The 25,054-nt window shown below is 46.6% G+C and overlaps 1 protein-coding gene across 2 annotated transcripts in view; it reads left to right on the top strand.

The window, feature by feature from the left end:
- JOSD1 (Josephin domain containing 1) overlaps positions 1-25,054 on the top strand; it is a 106,959-nt gene that overhangs the window by 38,294 nt on the left and 43,611 nt on the right. For both annotated transcript variants that reach the window (XM_086963366.1, XM_086963361.1), the window contains one exon: positions 23,390-23,518. In XM_086963366.1, the coding sequence (XP_086819492.1) occupies positions 23,390-23,518 (129 nt within the window). The remainder of the gene's footprint in view (positions 1-23,389; positions 23,519-25,054) is intronic.

Genomic DNA, 25,054 nt, shown 5'->3' with positions numbered 1-25,054 from the left:
ACAAAAGCAAAAAGTCCACAAATCTTGCATTTATCAAAAACAAGATAAAATACATTCTAAAAGCGAACTGTTAAGTGGCCTTGTATTAATTTGTATAAAGTGCAGAGAATATAGCAGCTAAAAATCTGGAGAAATCATACTCTGTGTAGAATAAAAATCCTTAACATACAAAGTGCAAATGCGCCAAAGTTTTGTGAAAAATGTGCGAAGCGGGGGCGTGGCCTAGCAGGCGAAGATGGCGGTCCCAAGTAGAGTGTGCTCCCGGACCCCTCCGCTATCTGTCTGGATCCGCCTGCTTCCCTGGACATCTAGGGGTGTGCATTGCTACGCACACTTTGCCACTTACCTGGTGTTGGTCCTGGGGCCGAGATTTCGGGCCCCGGTCCTCCTGGTGATTGCCGGACGATCCAGTCGGCGCCCGCAGCTAAGATGGCGGCTGCTCCCTCTCTCCCGCTACAGCCTGTCATCGAAGAGTGAGCTGTTGTGGCGGTACTGAACTGCGGCTGGGAGGCGGGTGGAGGCGGAGGTGCGGCGACTATCTGGCCACCGATAATTCCCCGTCCTTTTCTCCAGACTGTGCTTTGTGTGACCCCGGCTAGCGCCGAGACTCCGCTGCGGCTGGGATCCCGGGCATAGACCTGACGCCCCCCGCCTGCACCGAGGTCTCCGTAGCAGTGCTTCGGGCTCCCCGCCGCCTGGCTCCCTCATCGGCTGTCCCTTCGGGCGGCGGGAGCTTGCTTCTGCGTGTGGAGTGTGGCTCTCCTGGTGGCCGTCTGTGTGACGTGGCATGTGGGGGGGGGGGGGTTCCTCATCACTGGCTCTATCCTCCCTTCCTGCTGCGGCTGAGTTGGACTCCGGCTGTGGGCCTGTCCTCCTTTGAAGCGGTGCTGCTCCTGGGCATCCTGCTGACGGCGCGGCTGGTGGACTGCTTCTGGACCACCTGGGGCTGTGGGGCAGAGGTCTGTGGTGCTTGGCCCCCCCACCGGGGCTCCCTTGTCTTCGGCCGTCGCGGCGGGAGACGGCTGTGGGAACCTGGGGGTGACGCTACTGCCGCTTGAGCTGGGGCGCATCTGAGGTGAAGGCCTGCCATCATTGGCCCACGCCCTTCCTCTGCGGTGACGGCGCTTCGCTCCCTTCCGTGGGGCTGGGTGCTCCGGTGGTACGAGGTCGCTCCTGTGCCCTTCCTGGCGGCGTTGCTGCTGGCCGACTGTCTCCTAGTCCAGCACGGTTGCTGCGGGGTGGCCCGGACTCGCCTTTGGCTTCTCTGTGAGCAGTGCTATCCACGGCGGCGGCTCTGCTCCCCGGCGGCGCTGCCGTGATCCCGGCCACTAGGTCGGGCGGCGGGGAGCCGGAGTGGTGATGGGAAGAGATCCTTGCTGGTGGTCTGGCGGAGGCGGGGGGCCTTGGTGATGCTGTGGGTGACCGTACCCCCAGGTGTGCCTGGCTTGCGTGTGAGCTGGGCCTGGTGAGGACGTTGCGGATGAGCGACCTGTTGCCTCCTCCTAGTTCGTCTGCTGCGGATCTGCCCTCCTGGGCCCTGGTGCCTTGTCTGCCGAACTGCTGAGGCTGCGTCACTGCTTGGCTCTGGTGGGATGGCGCTGCTGGTACCTAGAGAGGGTCTCCTGAACCGGCCCTTCTGTTGCCCCTTCTCCCAGCTGTTCTGTCTTCTGGCTGTGGACCTAGGGCCTGCGGCTCTGCTTGATCCAGAGGCCATTGCTCCCACCTTCTGAGGATTGGCGTACCCGGCCATGTCCTGCTATTCGGAAGGGCCCGGACCGGAGCTATAGGTGTGTAGTGGAGTGCGGTGGCCTGGACTTGCCATGTCCCATCTCCTTCCCTCACGTACCTTCCCCTGCTTGGGGGGGGGGGGGGAGGGGGAGGGGGGAGGAGAAGAGACCCATGCTGGCCCTGTGCTGCTTTCAACCTTTTGACGGAGGGCTTGGTCTGACAAGCCTCTATCTGTATTATTTAGCGACCCGACTACTCACGCTTCACGACTGGTATAACGACTGATGGTCCAATCCGGCGTATCGCCTGGAATTGCACACTCTGGGCTTCGCCTCCCTCCAGGGGTTGCTCTATGGTCCGGCTGTCCCTCGGGCTCTCCCTGAGGCTTGGCGGGCCTCATTGCGCCATACCCGCTGGTCGGGCAGGCTGATGCAATATACCCCCCCCCCCCCCCACCCCCTCCCCTGTGGTGTGGTACTCTGCTCGGTGAGGTGGCGTCCCTGGCAGGGTTCCGGCAGTGGGACCTCATTGGGATATCCTGATATCCTTGCTGGGCGATGTCTGGAGTGGTACCCACTTTCGTTCCTTGCAAGACCTGCAGGCCAGGTATTCTCTCTACCCCTCCCAACTTTTCCGCTACCTGCAGCTCCCCCATGCCCTTCGCTCATACATCCCAGATGGTACTTCCTTGCCGGAGTACGGTCCACCGGAGGCGCAGATTATGACTTTTTATTTGGGGAAAGGGGGTATTTCCAGAATATACCGATCACTCACTAATAATACCCCCAACTCCCCCTCTCACCTCCGTGATAAGTGGGAGGGCTGGCTTGGGGCGCTAGAGAATGGCGACTGGAGAGATGCCTTGATGGGCCCCAAAATAATCAGTCTCGGCGCGGCTTTGGTTGGTCCAAATTTACTTCCTGCATGCTGCCTATCTTACACCGTTACGCCTTCACAGCGCAGGGCTCCTGTCGGATGCCCTTTGCCTCCGCTGCTCCCATACCAGCGCAGACTTCTATCACATGGTGTGGCTTTGTCCCGCGATACAGAGGTACTGGGAGTCCTTAACAGGAGAATTGACGGAGGTCTTGGGCTGGGAGGTCCCTTTGGCTCCTACACTTATTCTATTGGCCCCTACACGTACTCTATTGGGCATAACTGATTGTCTGGATGGCAGCAGAGCCGAAAAGCTTTGTCTTAAAGCCTTGGTGGTAACATAGAGGGATATCGCTGCCCATTGGCTGACGGCTACAGCACCAACATTGGCGCGTTGGCGCGGGGGGGGGGTGGTCTGGTGTGCCGCCCAGGAACGACCTCTTTATGTGGGGGTGATAGTTTTGAGGTGGGTCGGCTGGATCTACGGAACGCTTCAAGGGATAAGGGCCTTTGATTTGCATGTATGTCACCTTTTATGTCAATGTGAGTTGTGCTTACCCTGGACTATTCCCATGCGATGGAATCCTGAATGATGCTGTTTGTTTAGTTACATTGGAAACTCAATAAAATTATGCCCCCAAAAAATGTGCGAAGCCTGACCAACTGATGACATACAATGGAGGATGTTTATATACAGTGCAGAGTACGGGCAACAAAATCTGGATGAATCAAACTTTATGTATAATACAATTCTTTATGTAGAAAAGTGCAAGTGTGTCCGAATATTTTAGGAGAAATGAGACCTGATCAACGTAGGCCATCCTTTTTGAATTGTAAATGAATATTCCATTACAATAAGTTAGTGCAGTTCAGTGCTTGCAGCTTTAGGTGGTATAAATGCTATAATAACCTCAACAGTACAATTCTTAAAAACATTTTTATTCTTCTGGTGTTGTGCAAATTGTTACCCTAAGTATCAAATTCAGCCTGACTAAAGCTGGGGACACTATAAAGATTTTATTTAAAAATAAATGTTTAATATTTGTTTTAAAAAGTTGAACCTTTTGGAGCATACTGCTTCAGAGGTTGGAGCAAAAAGACTAGTTCCGTGCCTTCACTGCCAATGTGGTAAGATACTTAAGAACACTGGTCTTAATAACCTGCGTCTTAATGGCTGTAAAGGGTGGGACAGACTAATAACACGTGATTTGAGTCTTGCACCCAATTTCCACAAAAGTCGCAGAGTTTCTTACCTAGCTCGTCCCTCTAATGCTCCTGTATCTTAATTGACCCACTCGATGAGCAAGGAATAAGTGGCCTTGCACTCAAGTTGTTAACCTCCTTTCTAATGGATAGCACAAACCATGTTGCTAGGCAATTTCATCTCTGAACAGTTTTGTCTGCCATGTGGGGTATTCCAGCGCTCCTCATTGAGCCCTACTCTTTTTAATCTGTATGTTACCCCACTGGCAAGACTGTGGTATCCATGTCGAGCAACCTTGAGGACATTGCCCAAATGTTCAGCTCTTGTATGTCCCCGGTAGATTGCTGGATGAGCTCAAATTGCCTGAAGCTCAACTCTGGGAAGACAGAGGTTCATCTTTTTGGAAAAGATAATTCCTTTTGGTCACCAAGTTGATGGCCAGAGGACATGGGGGTTCCACCCTCACCAGTGAAGACCAAGTCAACACTTTTGCCCTTTTGGTATACTTTACTTTAAGAATAATCAGAAAGATCTGTTCTTTCATCACTTCTACCCTTCAAAGTCCTAGCCAAATTAGATTATGGGTATGCCCTTTGTATTGGCATCCGGGAATAAAAAAAAAAAACCTCCTTAAACTCGAGATGCTGCAAAATGCCTCAGCTCGCTGCTCACGGGAATACCAATCGGTCTCACAGGCCCTGATTAAGCTACATTTGCTTCCTGTGGCAAATATAATTAAATATAAGGCACTCTGTATTGACTCAAGGGACTACATAATATTGATCCACAACATCGTCTTGAGAAATTTGTCTGGTACACCCTGCTATGAAACTGAGATCTTCAGAAGCAAATTCCTTGGTAATATTCAAGGTTAAACAAGCTGCATGGGGAGGCAGGAGTTTTGTTTGGAAGACCGCAAAATGATGGATCTCCCGCCCCATGAATTTAAGGAAGTGCCCAGATCTAATGTCCTTTTGAAAATCCCTGAAGACTTGGCTCTTCAGCCAGTAGAGTAGCACTTTATCTACCTGGTCTTATGCCTCCTGCTTTCCCTCATGATAGTAGCAGCGGGATGACGCCTCAGGGCATTAAAGCACTAGATAAACTTAAAAATCAAATCATGGTGTCAATGTGAGTCTTTGTGTCTGCATGGGTATTTGAGAGTTTAACAAATTGTTGGGTGAAAATGAGATATGTTGGAGATTGAGTGTAAGTGTCCCTTTACTTTGAATGAAAGAGAGAATGACTTCCTTTTTTAGGTCTCGCTGGTACTGCATCCGAAGGATGCGTCCAGCTGGAGATGTATAGCCGCCCGTCTGGGGGAATTAGGGACAAGAGGGTGTTACAAGCTTTTCTGCCGGATTTGGGTGCGCGCACGTTCCGTCCCGCGCCGTGCACATCCCTCCGATGTCTTGAAGTTGGCACACATGCGCGTGCATATACACACACACACCCCCTCCCACACCCCCACACCCCCCCCCCACCACACAGTCATCGGCCTCTTTTAAACACACGCACGCATACACACACGCATACACACAGACTCCAAGACACATACACACACACTCACACACATACTCAGCCCCCCTCCGCCGCACGCGCACACACACCTGCCCCCCGCCCTCGCAGCTCAGCAACAAGGCGAAGCCCCACTCACCGGCTTCCTTGGTGCGGCGGCTCTCCTCTCATCGGCAGCTGCAGGGCTCCTCTATGCCGGTTACCACGGGCTCTCCCTCACTCCTGGGAGCCTCGTGGAAGGTGCCGGCAGCAGGACTCTTTCTCCCTCCTCCTCAGGGCGAGTGCACCGGGGCACAGGGTAGGCTTCTGCCTGCTCCGGTCCTCAAAACAGCCGCGGCTCTTCCGTGGGAGGCGGGGTAGGCGCCAGCCCTCCTACTTCCGGTTGTCCCGCCCGGCCTGCCTGACTTCCTGGTCGCAGGCCGGTGGCTATGTTCGGTTTGTACCGGGCTACTCCAGTACTGGAGCTATTGGGTTGGGCTTTTCAGTCTAGCGCTGTGGCTTTTGTGGTTGAACGCTTTTGTTTTCTTGTGAGCGGCGGGAGGTCACAGGGCATCAAATCTTAGGCTTCAGCCTAGGGTTGCCCTTCAGTTCCACGGTTCGATGGGCTGCCCTATTGTGGGTAAAGCCCCTCTCCGCTATTTGTTGGAGTCCCTGACCTCCTGCTCAGACATGTGTAGCTACTCTATTATGGTTTGGCCCTCAAAGTCCGAGCTATTTTGATTGAGAACCTTACTGAATCATAGCATCTGTTTTGAGCGCCGAGAAACACGTGGGTTGTATGAAGCGCTGCATAAAATGCATCACTATAATTATTATGCTAGAGTCGGCTAACTGTGTTTTGGTTGAAGGGGGAGCTGAGCCCCTACGCCGTTTTTCACCCGCACACTCTCGCAGCCTGTTGTAGTGCACAGCACCTCTGGGCGGTGACCTCCCTGGGTCATGGGTGCGAGTGGAGGGCGTTCTTTGCCCTGTCATGCCAGGCTGCTGGACCACAGTACTAGCTTGTTCGGTCCTGCCCGGGGTGCCGGGAGCAGCCTGTGACCAGTGTTTGTGATGGTGTGAGCAGTTGGCTTGGCGCCTGCTGCATGTGCCCTCTGGCAGTCTGCCTCTGCAGTCCCCGCTTGTATCTGCGGCACCTCTGTCCACAGTGAGAGACTCTGCGTGTTTTCCTTTCGCAGAAGATTTGCTTTTTCGGCGTGAATGTCCAAATACTGGTTTAACAAATAAAAACCATACGGTACAAGCGCGTTGTATTGAACAAAAAGGTGGACCATAGACTGTCGTAACTAATGTGTGTGTTTCTCCTACATCCAGAAAGTATTCAGAGGCAGAAACTGAGGGGTTGAGCGGGGAGGGAGAGGCATCCCATGATCCAGATAAAAACGATATATATAATCTATACCGTCTCGGGCTGCTCGTTTCACTCGCCGGCAGTGTGTTTTACAGCCATCAGCTTTGCATGTGGGGTCCGCCCTGTCTTGGCACCGGGCCGTGGGCACTTCCTGGGCGCCCTGCTGCGGGGAGTGTGGCCCCCTATGCCGCCGAACAGGTTGACTGGGATATGTAGAGAATCCTGTCGGGCGGAGTGAGTGTGTGTGTGTGTGGGGTGTCGCCCGGATGCCTTTGCTCCGAATACCTTGGTGTGTGTCTGCTGTGGGTGGGTGTGTGTGTGTGTGTGTGTGTGTGTACACACAGCAGCACTCTTTCAGTGTTGGGGGGGTGGGTCAGATTTCTTCGGTGTGTGGCATGTCTGTTTTGTCTGCTGTTTTGTGTGTGCGGTGTGTTTGTCTTCTGTGTGCGTGCGGCATGTCTGTTTTGGATGCTCTGTGACGTGTATCCTTTGTGTGCGTTGTCTGTCTGCAGTGTCTCTTTTGTCTGCTGTGTATTGTCTCCTTTCTGCCTGCGATGTGTGGCTGCTGTGTGCGTGGCTGGTCTCTTGTGTGTATCTCTCCTCTGTGTGTCTGTCTGCTGTGGGGTGTGTATCAGTTTGCTGTGTGTGGTGTCCATCGGCTGCGTGTGGTGCTATGTGCCGTGTGTGTGTGCGTGTCTGTCTGCAGTGTGTGCATGGCGGCACTCTTTCAGTGTCGGGGCTGCCTTTGCTCTTCTCCGGTGTATTTATGGCCGTGTTTAAGGTCCGCAGTGTGAATGGCTGCTCGCCCGCCGCGGTTCAGTTGGCTCTCGCTGTATCCCGGCCAAAAGATACTGTTCTTTGCCTCGGAAGACGCTCCCTCGCGGGAGCAATGGTGAGCCCAGCCCTTCCTCGGAAGCCTGGGTTCGTGTAAAGTAAATACCAGAGAAGTCACATGACCGGGCCTGAGAACTGAGGCTGTGCAGTGCTCTCTGCCCTGCCTTTGCGAGGTAGCTATACCTCGCCTGTGTGTAGAGTAGGAACCCTGCTCTAGGGCAAGGACCCTCCGGCGCTCCCCAGCCCTTCTGTGGGGCGCCCTGCAGTGTGAGTGGCAACCTACATCATCTTTCTATGGACGGCATGACCTAACCAAATCTGTGGACTCAAACGTGCGACAAAATGTAACCCACACTATTTGGTACTTGCGTCCTGTCATGTAGCATGTGTGATGTATGAGCTGGTCTTGCCTGTGCATCCTGCAAGGCCCGCCTGGGGGTGGCAGTGCTGGGTTTCCTTTCCGCAGACGGGTGCAGTTTGTCTGCCTGCAGCAGGACGGGGTGCTCTGGCTCGCCTTCCCTGCAGTATGGTAGAGTTGCTGTGGCGATGGTGTTGGCAGTTGGGATTTTTGGTCCCAAATAGCCCAATCCCCTGTCTGGGTGAAGCAGCGGCTCTCTGCCAGATGCGACCTTGGTGTGAACGTCTGCTGTAGACCCCAGCGGCTTTGAGACCACTTTCACTGATGGCAAGTCCCCTGTATTCACCCCGAGAACAGCCCCTCGCCTTGTACCAGGTCTCTCTGCTACCGTCCCCCGCATCCGAAGAACGACAACAGGAGGAAGGTCCTTCTCCTACCTGGCCGCCAAGACCTGGAACTCCCTCCCTCCCGACCTGCGCCTGACCCAAGACCACCTCTCCTTCAGGAAGAAGCTCAAGATCTGGCTGTTCGAGCAGTAGCAGCCCCCCCCCCCCCCCCCCCCCCCAGCGCCTTGAGACCCTCCGGGTAAGTAGTGCGCTCTATAAATGTCCTTGATTGATTGAGAAAGGGAAGTTATTTCCTACAGAAAGCGATTGAAGAGCTTGTTTTCCCTCTGATGGAGGTAATTCCTGCTCAGTGGCCTCCCAGACTCCACACGGCACGCTTTAAGTGCACTCCCCACCGCTGACACCTCTTATCTAGGGTCAGAAGAAAAAGGATCTCATCACCTCCATCCTCTAAACATATGCACCCAGAATCTTGGCATAACATGGTCCTATCCAGGAGGGCTGCTCCAGTGTGTGCGCCCATGCAGGGAAGGGTTGGAGAGTGCCCCATCACGATGTATTCCAACTGCCTCGACTCTATAATAGTCTGTGACAGTGCACACTGCTCACACAACCGCATTGGAGTAGACCTATAAAGAGGGGCATTAAAGTGGCGTGTTTAATCTCTGCTGGACCTAAAGCAATGGCATGTGTGTGCAGGGCGATAAGCTTGCAGTTTTGTCGTATCGCTGAAGGTTGGTAGGTTGGGGAAGAAGTGTCTGGGGCATCCTTTAAACAAGCATTTGCAATGCAATAGGTCTCACTTTTGCCAAAGTTTAAGCTATTAGCATTGTAAATGACAATGCCTTTTATTTATGTTTTAAAAGCAAAAACCTAATACGAGACCTATTGCATTGCAAATGCTTGTCTGTTATTTGTAACAAAGGTAAGTGTGTATCCTGGCTGTCTTCATTTCCTGTCTAAGTAGTTCTCTGAAATTCTGAGTGTGACTGCTATAATAGAATGCTTGTGTGGTCTGCAGTGGGAGCTGGGAGCTAGCAACAGTTGGAGGGAGGATAGACTGATGTGCTGTTACTGTAAGCTACGGGCCTAGCCTGAAATAAAGAATTACCTCTAACCTTGGTTGGTCCAGTCTCTTGTATGATGACCATGCCTCAAACTTAAACAGCGTATTCTCTGAGGCTGGTTGGTGTTGTTAGATTACATCTTATTACATGTAGAGGCGTGAAAGGGTGCCTGGGCCTCGAATCCAGTTATAAAACAGAATCAAGTCCTACTTCAATATTTGTGTGGGTTAGGTTCGGCAACAAACTCACACTTTTTTTTTTCCTCCCCCCACCCCCTCCCCCTCCCCCTTTCGCTTTAACTTGACTGGTTTACAAGATTGGCTCGGGAAGGCAATGAGGGAGATTCCAACTCTGAGGCTAGAAGATAAATTTGCAGCAGTACTAAGTGGGCTGGCCTATTTGCCCTACTAGATGTGACGTCCGAGATTAATGTTTGTTGGAGGCGAAGGTAAAACGTGTTACATGAACAAGGCATGAGCACAGAAGTTTGAGAAAGTAGGATAGAACATGAAACATGGTGTTTGGATGGTTACAAATCTGTCCCAAAATGGGATGTTTTGTTGCAAACTGAAATATTTTGTTGGGTAACTTGCATTTATATATCATGAATGAAAGAAAATAAATGAATCCTAAATTAGCAACAACCATTTTCAGTTGGAATTCATTATTGCATAACTATTTCTTCATTACCCCACTAGGAAGCTGGACACACAAGTCCTAAATGGTGCTGATTGGTGATATTCACAACCTTGATGTTAAAGGTGATTTGTCCAATGCTTTAGATTGGTTGCTTAAAGCATTGTGCCTCCCAGCCATCTCACGCTATAGCTACTGTGCTTCACTCTCAACCCTGGCTACCAAGCGTCAAAGCATTATGTCCTTAACACGTCCACAATATCGCTGCTTGTAAAAAGGGCCCCATTTCCTCAGACCACCCACCTAGTAGCCAATTTTATCAGGCAATGTTATTGTGAGTGATGTCATGGTGCATTCTCTTTGATTCCTGGGCAAGACCCTCAATCCTAGGGAATAATGATCAAAGCCATGTATAGGATGCTGACACCCAGAGTCATTCATCAATATTGCATCAATTCATACACTTATTCTTCCCAATTCCAGTGCTGAAAACTTCCATACCACAGTTTTTTTTACCTTGTCTGTAGGACAGCTATACCGTTTTCCTTTTGGCTTTTCATACATATGCCATGGTTATCAAGCACAGACGTACATTCACAGACCTCTTATTAAGACCGGCCTGATGTATTATAGATTTAGCACAATTTGACATCAATATATATGCTTATGGAACCTTGAAGAAGCCCCAGGCTTATATGCATACATGGGGCAAAACACATAGTGGCTGTCCGGTGCATTTGTTTTTCTCATTTGATGTACAAGAACAATAATATGTCTCTCAAATGCATTTTTTTCCCTTCTTAACTCTATGTACAAGAATAGCCATACAGACATGTGTATAATAATTTAAAATACAACCGCATAGAAGTATTTGTTACAGATTTGTCGATTCGGAGTCCATGAACAAAACATTGTCTTTTACAGACCCAGCTCTACTGCCTAGGTCAAATATGAGTCTTGAAAGTTTAGATTAAAACTAACTTCCTGAGCAAAACTGCATGTTAAGTGATGCTCTGAATTGGACCGGATTGAAGGTCATCCTAGTGGTGTGACAGTGAGCTTAAAGCCCTTTCCAGGTCCAGGGTTTTTTAGACTGCTGGTGGTTTAAATGGAGACACAAGAAGACAGTAGTGGATGTCGGACACATTGTGTCCGGTTGAGCTTATGTGAAGTTGAGGTAAAATTGTTGCCATTTGTTGGTAGCTGGTATTGGAATGCCTAAATATTAGTGAGAACATTTGGGGTGTGTTGTACTTGGTAGATCAACTATCGAGCACATGATGTTACTTTGAGCCTGGTGCCTCCCTTTTCAAGCTCACCCCCCCCCCCCCCAAAATAGTAACCAGATCACCTCTTTAGTGAGACATTAAGCAGTTAAGACGTCAAGCAAATACTTCCTAATAGAGGATTAGAGTGTTGTGAAGCAGACACCGCTATCCTGCCACTCACAAACCTCCTCCCAAACAGTGGACATAGCACTTCTGCCACCTCTTGTGTGGGCCAGTGACAGGTTACATTTCAGAGATGGCTGTGGTTGGACCCATTTGCCACTGAGGCTCAAAACCTGACTGTCTTTCTTTCCTTAACCTAACTAATGTGTCTGCCATGACTGGGAAAACTAGACCAGTGCAAGGTTGTACACATGAGCAGAGCACTCCGTGCTCATCCTTTCAACTTCATTTTGGGATGCCTTCAGGGTGAAAGATATATTTTTGGGGTCATTTGAAGTTTTTGTAAGGGCTACATTGTGCCATCTCTGTTCCTGAACTGACTTTTCTCTAGCCTCCTCAGGGGCGAAGTTAATCATAGACAGATTGGTAAAACAGCATTGCTAGTTTGTTCCCCTTCAGGAGTGAAGGTGGGGAAATGAAACTTAAATCGGTTGCTTTGGGCTGAGTTATGCAATCACATGTTGCTGAAGTGAAAGAAGAGTACTGAGTACTAAGTGGTGCCGTTTGCTGAGCTTAAAAGTACTGCAACATGCCAGGCTGTCTCTGGAAGAAAGAACATCACCCGAAAGTTGTTTTAAGAGGCCATTTTGGATCATTTACAACATCTTTAAAAATGAAAAACAAGCCCATACCAGTAAACAGATTCTCCAGAAGATATGTGCTTCATTGACACAGATGTTGCCATCTGTCATGTTGCAAGTCTGTGTAGAGTGGGGAAGGCTGTTACCTTGCAAACGTTTCAAATCCAATGTGACCCTCCTGTTTGCACTCCCAGAAAATGTGAATTTTAACTCTAGACTCTGCAGAACTTTCCTTAAAAAGCATTCTTGTTGTGTTCCGTTTGTATTAATTTGATTTGTAGCGTACACTGAGCTGCTTATTGATTCTATAAGTGAGCAGTATCACTGAACTAAGGACTGGTGGGGTGCAGGAACTGTGTTGGTTTTCCTCTATAAGGCGATGTTCAAAACCTCTAAGCCTAGGCTAAGAACCTAGATTTTCTGTACCCTTAAAACCATTAAAAGGGTTCCCCCCTCCCCCCACCACACTGCCAATAATAGTTGGTTAGCCAATTGAGCCTATTTTCCGGTGTCCTGCACTATTAATTTCCAGGTAGGGGAGCCAAAACGAAGGAAACCTTTATGTACAGGGCAGAAAATATGGAACTTGATATTCCTTTTGTCAGGAAACCAATGCATGGTGAAGTAAAGTTGGTTTCTTCTTCAGACCAAATCTAAACCAGGCTACCTCATTTTAGACATATTAATATCGTATCTGCCATGCTGGAGCTGGCAGTCTGTTATTGAATGTTCCCACAGTCCTAGCTAGATGTTTGCTGTTATTTATTGGTACAAGACAAATGTCGTTGCTTACTTGTTGAGGTGATTTTGTACAGGTAGCAAAACATCCCCAAACGTTCAGCGTTGTTGGGGTACATTTTAAGATAAAACTAGTGGTATACAAAGTTTCTTTTATTTTTATTAATTAAATGTCTTTTTTTTGTCATGTGCTCCTATCAAAAAGCACTAAAAAATATTTGGTTGGCTTTAAAAAAAGAAAAAGTGGTACACTAGCATAGCTCTCCATTTTCAGCATTTTGTACACACGTATAGTTTGATATACATTTATTTTGTGAGGGTGTTGTCTGTTTGGAAAAGCCTCATAACATATTCATTCGCATACAAAACTCTTCTTCTCCAGTATTGAATTGTTCATATTTTCACAGGCTTGAATCTCTCCTGTTGTCATAGTGGAAGTCCCACCGTAATTGCAACAAGCAGTGCTATGAATAAACAGTAACAGCCATAGAGAAAACAATGACATTGCTAACCAATTCACATTGTTTTAATAGAACCAAACTTCAGCCAATCGGAGACCATAGCCCTGAAGCACTCTTCCCCTGCGGGGCCACCATAACTCCAATTTCTAACAGTGTGTGAGGGAAACTCCCTGAGCTCTGCTCAGTTCTTCAGCTTCAGTCAACTTTTGACCCTTGTCTTCTAGAAGTGAAACATTTGACCTGTACAATGCTCTGTGTTCCTAGGAATATGACTGCTTCAGCGGCCGCAGCACCGCCGTCTATGTGCCCATCAGTGGAACAAAACCGGCTATTCTTCCTTCCTCATAAGGGGCACCAGTGACTCTGCACCCGGACCACACATCTAGAAAAGGTTCTCCATTGCCTTCTGCTCATCTCCTTGAGACAGAGTGTGGAATGAAGGACTTTTTGGAACAGCATACAGTCCCAAACAGCTGAATGTAAAATGCCAAGATGCGGATGAAGAAGACCTTGGTAGAGGAACTTCTAATTATTTGGAAGTAAATTATTCTTTTTTTAGATCGCCAGCAGTCAGCGGCTAAACACAGAAATGGTATTGAAATGCACACAGCCCAATTAGTATTTGTTGGTTCTTTTCCTTGTTAAGTTTCAACATCTCCGTAGTTAAATCCAGTCTAAACACAAACGGTACAAGAAGGAAGGTGACTGGATCACTTTGGTAAGCATTTTTTGGCAATGGCAGCCGTATCTATTAGAGCTTCAAATGAGTTAGCCATTTTGGGATATAACGATAGACAGATTAGGTCGGATTTGTCAGCCTTCATTGAGTTTTTGCCAGAAGACAAAATTAAAGAGGCTAAAGAAATACTGCAGGATGGTGAAAGGACTTCCTCTGTAATCATTGGTACGGCTATGGATAAATCCTCCATGACGTTCATACAAATGGCAGGTGCAGCTGTGTTACCCCAGCAGGGGTGGTTGAAGGCAACATCCTTCCACCAGATATTTCGGGCAAAGATCCTGGATATCCTGTTCAATGGCAAAAATGTATTTGGAAAGCACATAGATAATGCGTACAGGTATCAACCCTATTCCCTAGCAGGGATATCTGCCTCCATAAACTGCTCAACAGCAATACAGGGTCTCCTCAACTTCATCTTATTCAAGACAGTCAACATGTAGGTGGCCCCTGGCGGTGGGGAGGGGGCAAATGGAGCCCAGGAAGTGGCTAGATGACAGTGACAATTTACAGGCACTAGTCCTCTCGCAGTCTCACGAAAAACCCATGAGCCAGCATCTCCAACTCTTACGGTTATTGGAAGAGCATTTCTACAGGCAAATGGATGTTAGACTTAATAAATCACTGTTACACCCTTCAGTTTGTTCAAAAGCCTCCCAAGCAACCTCCTCCCAAGAGAACGCAGCAACATCTCGCTCTGTTAAAGGAGGCAAGACGTTCACTACTCTCCAAGGGAGGAATGTAGGAGGTTCCTTTCCTGCAGCGCAACAAAGTTTTTCTTTATTCTAACTTCTTCCTCTTAAGGAAAAAGACAGGGAAATGGAGGCAGGTTATGGGTCTAAAGCTGCTGAACAAGTACATAAAGAAACAACCTTTCAGGATGTTGTCTCTCGACCTCTTGCTCGTACTTCCACATCCCCCCCCAATCACGTGAAACATCAGTAGTTCCTGATGTTCGAGGTGGTTAGGTGCCATTCCCAATTCAAAGTCCTTCCCTTTGGGCTACTGTCGGCTCCCGGGTGTTCACGAAATGCATGTCTACTGTGGGGGTTTTCTTAAGAAGAAACGCTTAACAGGTTTTCCCTTATCTGGATGACTGGTTGGTCAAGGATCCCACATACCGTTTAGCAAAAAAATCTACTTTAGCCTGTCTCCGGCTGTTCAAGAGTCTGGGTTTGAAATTGAACAGTGAAAAGTCTTCTCTAATACCATCCAAACCTTCAGTGTTTCTCGAAGGCATTCTGGACCGAAACGTCTCTAAAGCTTGTACAACTATAGCGAGAATTCAACAGATAATGGAAACCGCTTCCCTTTGAAGAAAAGAGTCCACTTCATTGAGGACGTTCAAGTCAATGTTGGGAATGATGTCGTCTTTCATTCCAGTAATCTCAAATTGCTGGCTGCTCATGAGTTCACTGCAGGAACATTTGGACACACAATGGATACAGATTCAGGGCACAATGGTTACAGATTCAGGGTACATTTGAAGACCATCACCCAAACTATGAAACTAGCAATGTCCTGGGGGGGGGGATGGTGCTCATAGCCTGGGCAGGAATGTTTGCTTGCGCGTTCCACCTTTTTCTTTCATACCCAAAGTTATTCACAAGATGAAGCAAGGAATAGTGCCGCTCATTCTCATAGCTCCTACATGGCTGAGGCAGTAGTGGTACACAAAGCTTCTTCTCCTACCCATGTGTCCGCACATCTAATTCAGACCGCTGGAGAATCTCAATTCCAGTGAAAAGCGGTCAGATCTTACATCTTCAAATAAAGTCGCTCAAATTATCAGTATAGCTCCTCACGACAATGAGTTAGAATTGTTGAATATCCCACTTGAATGTAAATCTGTTCTCGAGCAGTCACGCTCTATTACCACAAATCTTGCATTGCAAAATGGAAAAGATTCTAGTGTATCAATAAAAATCGACCTATTTCAATCTTCTCTGGAACAATTGCTGCCTTACTTTCTTCACTTGGCGCAGTAAAGCCTGGTACGTTCTTCAATAAAGGTGCATTTAGCAGCAATTTCGAGATTTCAGAGCAGGAAATTTGAAGCCTCTTTTGTGGTCGACTAGACGAATTAAGGAATTTATGAAAGTATTATACATGGTTTTGTTCCTCCAATAAAAACCTCCTCTGTTATCCTGGCAGTTAAATATGGTCCTATTGATCCAGCGTTTCACCAACAACAGATACTCCACTACCATATACTTACCTGGGCCCATAAACCTTCACAAATGGTAAGGAAAACCGCTGGAAGGGGGGTCGTATTTCAGTTTTATGATTTTTCCACAGTGCTCCAGATTAGGTATTTAATAAGACTAACCTTTCACTGATCAAAAAGTTCTTTCCTCTGGTCGATGGACCATTAGTTGAAGTAGTTGATGGTGTAAATGACATAAAATATACTATCTTTATTCAATGTAAATAACCACAGACTCGAAAGTTTCAAATCTTTATCTAAAATTAATACATGTGAACCATTCCAAAATACAGTGTAGTCACTGTCACTCATAGGAGAGAAAATTTTGATTCATAAAACACCAAGCATATACTCCATACAAAAATCAATGATCAAAAAGTGAGAGGACAGAGAGAAAAGGACCTCATAATAACACAAAAAATATAATTACCAAGAATGGTGGAACCCCCCCCCCCCCCCCCCACCCCGCCCCGCCAACTGGCTGGTGAGGGTCCCCGGGATAGGACAGGAGACCGAGACTTCAGGACAGGAGTTCTTCTGCGATCTTCTGATCTAACCCCAAGTACTTAGGATAGAAAGTTCTGCATTCGGTTCTTCTTCAGCATCTCTCCCGGTAACAGCATCCTAAATCGCTCTCCGCATTCAGTTCCGTTAGCTCTCACTAACTAACTAAGGGTATCTTAATTATTCTTTTCGTTCTTCGTGTTCCACCCATTAATGTTTAAATATCGTAAAAATACGACATCTGATTGGTCAGGCAAGGGGGAAGCTCCATCACACCATGCTTGCATGTCACTAAAATCAGTCCGACTGTTGTTCGCAAACCCATCCCCTTAATTTTTATTCATCATTTTTATTTCTCATACATCTTTACTTTGCATCAATTTTTTTAATGTTATGAATACGAGGCTTCTTCTGTTCTCACCCTTGTTACACTCAAATCTTCGCTTCCTCTAAACTGCTCAGTCATGACCTTCATGGCTACCCTCAGTGAGCATGCGCAGGCATTGCACCATTTAGTTCAATCCAGTTATACGAGGGAGACCCAAATACACACTAGTGATGACGTCAAAAGACAGATGTTACTTTCACAAAGAAAATGGTTGCACTATATCCCACCCACCTCTACTCTAATTAATTCAGTTTATTTCTTTCCCCGCATTAGTAAAAACCACTCGCTTTAGATCAAACAAGCGGATGCCATGCACGGGAGTCTTCAAGACTCCATTTTAGTATCTTCTGCTCATGCGCCAGAATTTCCCTCCAAGCGTTAGTACCTCATACTACGTAGATGCAGTTGACGCATGCGTAAAACAGTTTCCCCGTTTAAAGCATTGTTAGTCCGTCTCCATTCTTATCCGCATTAGTATACACATAAGCAAGCTTCACCAACCTCCGTGTTCAATGTGGTGCGTATTAGTTCTTCATGAAACATGATTTAATAACTAGTTAGTAAGTTAGCGAGAGGATCGCATCCGAGCAAGTTCCTTTTTCCACAAAACCTTGCTACATCACTATCGCAGCTCATGAAATGCCCATTTATTCCTATCCATAAGGTGGGTATAAAATATGAATCGTGGGAAACTGCCCTTTTTTTGGCCCTCGCATCAGCAAGAAGTCAGTGAAATTCAAGCTTTAACAGAAACCTTCTTGCAGTTCAAAGATGACTGAGTGATATTAAGAACTAATCCTAAATTCATTCCAAAGGTCCCAACTTGGTTTCACTTGAATGAACCAATTGTGCTGTCAATATGTTTTAAAAACCTTTCATCTACAGCGGAAAGAGCTCTCCATTCTCTAGATGTGAAACGTTGCTTCAAATTCTATATTGACCGGACAAAGACGTTCAGGCAATCAGACCAGCTCCTCCTCTTTTGCTCCACCCACAAAGCAATACGCTTTATCAAGGTGCAGTATAGCTTGTTGTGTGTCTGCGGTGATCTCCTTTTGCCACGACAAAGCAGGAAGGCCCCTGTCAATGAAGGTTACGGCACATTCTATGTGAATGGTGGCTGTGCCCATGGTCCTGTTTGTTGGAGCGTTGCTTCTGGACATTTGCAGAGTGGCAACCTGGGTGAATGTGGCTACTTATACCAAGGATTATTATTTGGACTCCTTGAGAAAGGCGGTTGCCAGTGTTGTGCAGGCAGCATCACAATAGCTTTTTCAGTAAGGTACAAAACTTTTTTAAAATTCTTATTAATATTGTTCGTTTAAAAAAAAAAAAGGTTTAATTGCATACACCTTAGCTTTTGCAATGTTCACATGCAGTTAGTTATGGTCGCTATCTTGATATGTTTATCTTTAAAAAAATCTTTGGTCATAGCTTTCTATACATGAGTGGTGTTGCCTAACCCACCTCTGTTTTTAGGTCGAGCCTCAGCAACGCAAAGGCTGTTGCGAGACATGCAGTATTGGAGTATAGCTTTGAAGCCCCGCCCACTCTCCGCCCATATTTGTCATTGGCTTGTGTCATTGTCCTTCGTAAATGCTGGCTTGCGAGTCGTTATTAGGCATGTTAGTCCCTCCTTGGTACTGCCTTGTCTGCATTTGTAACCTCGTATGGTGACTGGCCCTTTTACTTCGGATGCAACACAGTATGTCTTATTTAGTCTGTAAGCACACTTTAAAAAAAAAATTAAAATTATGGGTTTCTCCTACTGCAGGCACAAAGTGCATTCCTTGCCATGCGTGCTTTCACTTTTAAGCAGCCCCGGATGATTGCGGCTGCTTCTTTGAAGTGGAATAGGTCTTGCATTTACAAGAGTTTGCGCTATTGCCATTGTAAATGATGATGGCTTTGATAGCGCGCGCAGGTCACCCGACTCTTTATTTTACCAAACGTACAATCTTGGGCCCATGACGTGTTTACTAAATATAATTTTGTACGAATCCGGTAACCTACACGCTGGCATTCAGCAATTGAGTTTCTCCTTGTCTATATATATTTCATGTACCCGACTTACCAATCCCTATCACAGGTACCTCTGATCACGATAGATCAGGAGCTAGCAGGGGTAAGCAGATAATTCTAAACAAGATACCTTATACATTAGAATAAAAATGTATATTTTCAATAACCACAAACACAGGAAGTTTTCAAAAGTTTATCTCATCAAAAATTATTTTTTATATGCCATGAGACTAAGGTTTACACAAATCAGACTGTCCATGATGAAAATTAAAAAGCAAGGTATAACTATGTATCAGAATAAGTAGCATTTGAGACTTTCAAGAATTTAAAGTTAGGAAATGGGGAACATGCTATTATGTACTATAGATTTCTCAGTGATACTAAAGGCGGGTAAAGAAAGGGAACATACTAATCCAGGTGATCTCTAATATGCTATAGGTCTAAGGGACAATGTCACTCCTAAGAGTTTCTATTTTCAACAAGTGCTTATTCTCTAAAGGGGGGAAACATATGGAACATACTAGTAAACGCTTTGCATGAAATCAACTTTATATGCAGACAGGAAAAAGAACATCAGCAAGATTGCTTTATTAAAGAGGAATCAAAGAAGAGAAGAGTATAGATAGACCAACACCCACGGATATATTTTTACCTAGGACGGAAATGAGGACTAACCCTGGCCACGGGTCAGTTTGGGAAAAACGAGGAGAAGGACCCTCAAGGACTTAGGATGCCAGTAGGCGAGCAGGTACAGCTCATGGACAGTCAGGACAGGATACCCCTCAGGATTTGGATCAGGACTGGGCTCATCAAAGGGTACGACCAACACCTGCAGCTTCCGATGCAACGCCTGTGCTACTCCCTCTCTGCACGGAATCCGCCATTAACCCCGATTGGGTTTTTCGAATCTCCCAGCAAAGTGCTTCGCCAGCACTTAAGATTGTCCCACCCCAGTGAGTTTGTGGAAAATTTCGGACAGAGTGCTCCGCAGCTCTCTGTATAAATCACCTATAGAGTTCGTAGGGTCGGTGACAGGTCAGCTATTCGGACAAGTCGGACAATTTCTCTAGCTAAAACTAGACTAGTTATACTGTTTTCGGGTCAGTGGACCACCCATAAATGTTGCAAATGACAGGATCCCCAACTTTGGATTGGACAAGAGAGGTGGTTAGGTCATTGTCACCTCCTAGAATTTGGTGTTCCCACAATTAATATTTATTTTTCGTACCCACCCCTTACATTCCAGTTCCCATGGCATACGAGTAAAAGAACAATAGGACACACAGTGGACTAACAAATATGTATCATTTTCAGGTGTAGTTTAGCTTCTTCTCGCTGGGTCAGAGTGCAGGTTCCCAGGAGCATCTCCGCTTCGGCAGCCAGCTGGCTGAGTTCCACTGATGCAAGACTTGGTTCTCTTGTCACGTCGTCAGTTCCACTCAGACTTCTAAGGTGGAGAGTCTCCCCACTCCCAGGTCCACAAATGTGCGGTACATGAAAAGTACGCGAAAACAAATTAGAAACACAGAAAAAATGAATACACTGTATACCATGAATAGCTTCACTACACCCCTTACTTTATAATATCTATAGCGCTAGGAGTTAAGCAGAAATAAATAGCTGAGCCAGAGCAGCGGTAGCAAGCAGAGAGCGTGTTAAAAACAAAGCGGCCATATTGGCAATAATGCGCATGTGCAACATGTTCCCTCCAGAACTGCGAGTGCGTCACATCACATGAGTATAACCGACGCATGCGCAGACTAGAATCCTGCAAAGCAGCAATCAGTCAGTATGCAAGCTTTGTTAGGATTAGAAAACACATAAGCAAGCGTCTCTGGGACACCCGCGTGTAGTGTGAAAGTGCGATATTAATAACGGAACAGGTTGATTATTAACATTAGTAATTAGGCGAGTTTCTTGCATTCAAGCAAGTCTCGTAACGTGCGAATCCTTGCTCCATCAGCTTAAACTCTCATAAATGCGAGACCTATTGCATCGCAAATGTTATTTTCCTTTGGTACTGTTGACTACTCTGATTCAAGCATGTGAATCTATAAAACATTCAGCATTGGAGAAAAAACAAGTTGCTTAACTGTACTTTGTGGTTTTCCAGTTTAGATATTGTTCATGGATTCAAATGCAACCCTCCCACCTCCCCTCACGGTTCACCACTCTAATACCATATACATGTATGTATGTGTGTTCCATTTAACACTCATGCTTGTATGGTGGTCCAGAGGGGGAAGAGTGCTTCAGAGATATGGTCTCTGGTTGGCTGAATTTTGGTTCTATTAAAAGAACGTTAATTGGTTAGCAGTGTCAATTGCTTTTACAACAGCGGTTAAAGTTTATTCATAGCATTTGCTTGTTGTGATTACTGTGGGATTCCCATCATGATGACTGGGAAGATTCAAGCTTGTGAATCTATGAATGATATCCATTCTGTAAAACCACAGTGTGCAAACTTGTGGTTTTTTTTTTCAGTTACCGTCACAAGATGGGTTTGCTGCACTAACAAACAAGATACATCCGTTTCACCATAGACTAACACTAGTGTGAAGTTTTACTCCAGTGTGAAGGAAAAAAACATGAAACTTTGCTCTTGCAGAACAAGATTTGTATGCTCTTGGGTAAAAGGATGCGTTGGGCATATTTCTTTAGCATTCTGGAAACTGTTGTGGTGCAGCTGCAACAAACTTGGTTGAGCATTGTTGTCCCTTGTCCAAGTTCCCATCAATGATCTTCAGTGACGTTTTTATCTTTCTATCAAAAGGCATCTTTGATTGTAAGTGTTGATATTAGCTTAAATTCTTACTTTCAATTGTGTATGCTCAAAATAGTTAGCTGACTATGTAGCAGGAATTTAACAAATTACCTAGTTGTGCTTGCTTCTCTATTTGAGTTGAAGCTCATCTATTACTTGGAAATAAAAGGCCCTTTGGTCCCACTTTATACCTTCCTTTTCCGTCCTGACTGAGGTCAGCAGGGATCCACACAGCAGCCAAATCTGGGAACTACTAAACCGTCACACTAGTGGGCTCTCAAAGCTGCACCCCTGGTCCTACACTTTATTTTGGGTCTTTGACCTATCATGCACAGTGGTTACTTCTGGTTAGGCATTGGACGTTCAGCACACCACAAAAGTCCCATCCTAGTCCTACGTTTTCTGTTGGACTGATACTTGGTGGAACTAAAAATTTTAAATGAATTTGCTGAAACTATGAAACAGAATGAAATATGCCCTTGGTCATTATGTGTGAAAGAAGATATTAACTAGATAATTTAAGAAATTCTCTTGAGTGAACCATTATTTTTACACCGTAAAACGTGCTCTTCAATTCACTCTTTGAGGGTGAGGCTTGGAAGGACATAGCATTTTAGATTTCCTGTTTTGGATCTGTAGTCTACTTGCTGCTGTGGGGTTATGGGGTCATGGCTAGCTGATCTAGTCCTTAGCCTGTATTTAATGTTTTATTTCCACCCATATTATTAAGGACTCCAAGAACCTCCATAGTTCAGGAGCAATGTTGTACCTCGGTATAGCTGGACTGGTTGCTTTGGTCTTCAGTATTCAGTCTTCCAGGCTTGTTGAGTAGTGGCGTCTGTGGAATCCTGTCCTGAAATCAGCATGTTTTACAATCTTAAATTAACATTAGCATTACTTGACTTTTTTGATAATTTCCAAGGAGGTGCGTTTTCGACAGCTTAAAGTTTTCCAACACTAATGTGTTGGAACAGTTTATTTCCATATGTATTTTCTTCAATGGTGTTTTCCACATCTATACAAGCATACACATAGTGCTTTGCTGCAACTGTAAAGACAATAGTAATCTTTGATCGCATTAACTGAGATCCCAGATGGACAGAACAACGTTCAATGTATTGGAATTAACTTTTATCATTCACAGTATGGTTTCATAGTAATCCATGTAATTGTTTAAAAAAGAAAAACTGTATTATCAGCAGCAATTTATGTCTAACAACTCTTAACTCCTCTGTTCGTATTCCGTTCTTGTTTAGCTTATGCGTGCTGTTGTAGAAGGGGACCCATCAAATGCAAATTTATCTTTGCGTGCCCCCAAGAATCAAGTTAGAATTGCCAAACCCACATTACTTGTGTATAGGAACAAAAGTGTCCATAGGCACTTTAATTCTTATTGGGACTTCTTCGAAGGGGTGTGACTAGAGTCCCCTTTTACAGTGAGCTTGGGACAAACGTTTGGAGACACCAAAGCAATTCATGGTGTTAGTAGCACAAATGTATTTTTTTTTTTCCCTGGGGGAGGTTAAATGTTTCTAAACCATTGTATTTTCACTAACGCTTTGTTTTTTACGGAAGTGCTTGTTTCCCCTGCACTAAAACTATGCTCCTCCATGCAGGCTCTCTCCTAACACTATGGTGACACCGCATAAGAAGAGCATGCTGGGAAATGGGAACTATGATGTGAACGTTATCATGGCTGCACTACAGACCAAAGGATATGAAGCAGTGTGGTGGGACAAACGAAGGTAACATAACATTCTGCAAGTTGAAGATCTGTTGGAACCTCACATGCATATCCCTCCCTGGAAGCTCAAGTAATGTGCTGATTAAGTTAAAATGCACTGTAAATTATGATTTTTGTGGCGTAGGAGTTTTTATCTCTGTGTGTATTAAAGTCTGTATTGATAGGTACGGTAAACACACAATATGCTTTATCACACTAAACGTTGAAAGCTACTGTTTTTTTCCACAAAAAATGATGCTTGGATTTATGATGTGTTTCTCTGGGCCAGTACAGGACTTTTAGGTTTGTGTATAGTGATAAGATACAGAGATTCCAGCTATGTGTAGGAAAACTGGCCAGTGCTGGAACCTACTAGTTGAACTTGAGGGTTCTAGGGGTGCAAGTTTACCAGGGCCAGACAGGCCTTTTATTCCACTGGGCCTTTTCTCAGTGGGCAAAGGGCCAGCTCAGCGAACCCCAGCCAGGCCGCCAACAACCTCACGAAGTGGATCAGCAACTGCGCAGACTACCTCACCCCACTGAGGACCCCGCCCAGCAGACCTGGCAGTAAGGAAGCACCATGGTTCACCGACTAACTCAAGATCTCCAAGAAGAACTGCCGAGCCCTCGAGAGAGCCTGGCGCAGAGACCCAACACCAGACAACATGACCACCCTCCAGCTCGCCACTCGAAAACACCACCAACTGATCCACACCACCAAGAAAAGCGCATTCAAGGAACGACTGGACAACAACGCCCACAACAGCAAGGAACTCTTCAACATCGTCAAAGAGCTCTCCAACCCCAGCGCCGGAAACAACTTCACCCCATCACAAGACCTCTGCAACTCCCTTGCCTCCTACTTCCACAACAAGATCGCGGACATTCACAACAGCTTCAGCACACAGCCGACGCACCCCACGACAGCACCTGCACCCCCCACCACCACCCTCCGCGCCTGGACCCCGATCAACACCGAAGAAACCCTACGCACAATGAACTCCATCCACTCCGGATCCCCAACCGACCCCTGCCCTCACCACGTCTTCAAGGCCGAATCCGTCATCGCAACCCACCTGCGAGACATCATCAACACCTCCTTCGACACCGCTACCTTCCCGGAGAGTTGGAAGCACGCCGAACTCGGCGCTCTACTGACATTCACAACAGCTTCAGCACACAGCCGACGCACCCCACGACAGCACCTGCACCCCCCACCACCACCCTCCGCGCCTGGACCCCGATCAACACCGAAGAAACCCTACGCACAATGAACTCCATCCACTCCGCATCCCCAACCGACCCCTGCCCTCACCACGTCTTCAACAAGGCCGAATCCGTCATCGCACCCCACCTGCGAGACATCATCAACACCTCCTTCGACACCGCTACCTTCCCGGAGAGTTGGAAGCACGCCGAACTCGGCGCTCTACTGAAAAAACCATCAGCGGACCCCACCAAACTCAAAAATTACCGCCCCATCTCACTCCTCCCGTTTCCGGCCAAAGTCATCGAAGACCGTCAACAAGCAGCTGGCTGCCTTCCTCGAGACTAATGG

The sequence above is a fragment of the Lissotriton vulgaris genome, chromosome 1_1 (genome assembly GCF_964263255.1).
Source record: "Lissotriton vulgaris chromosome 1_1, aLisVul1.2, whole genome shotgun sequence".
Lineage (NCBI taxonomy): Eukaryota > Metazoa > Chordata > Amphibia > Caudata > Salamandridae > Lissotriton > Lissotriton vulgaris.
This window is presented reverse-complemented; position numbering and strand designations above follow the sequence as displayed.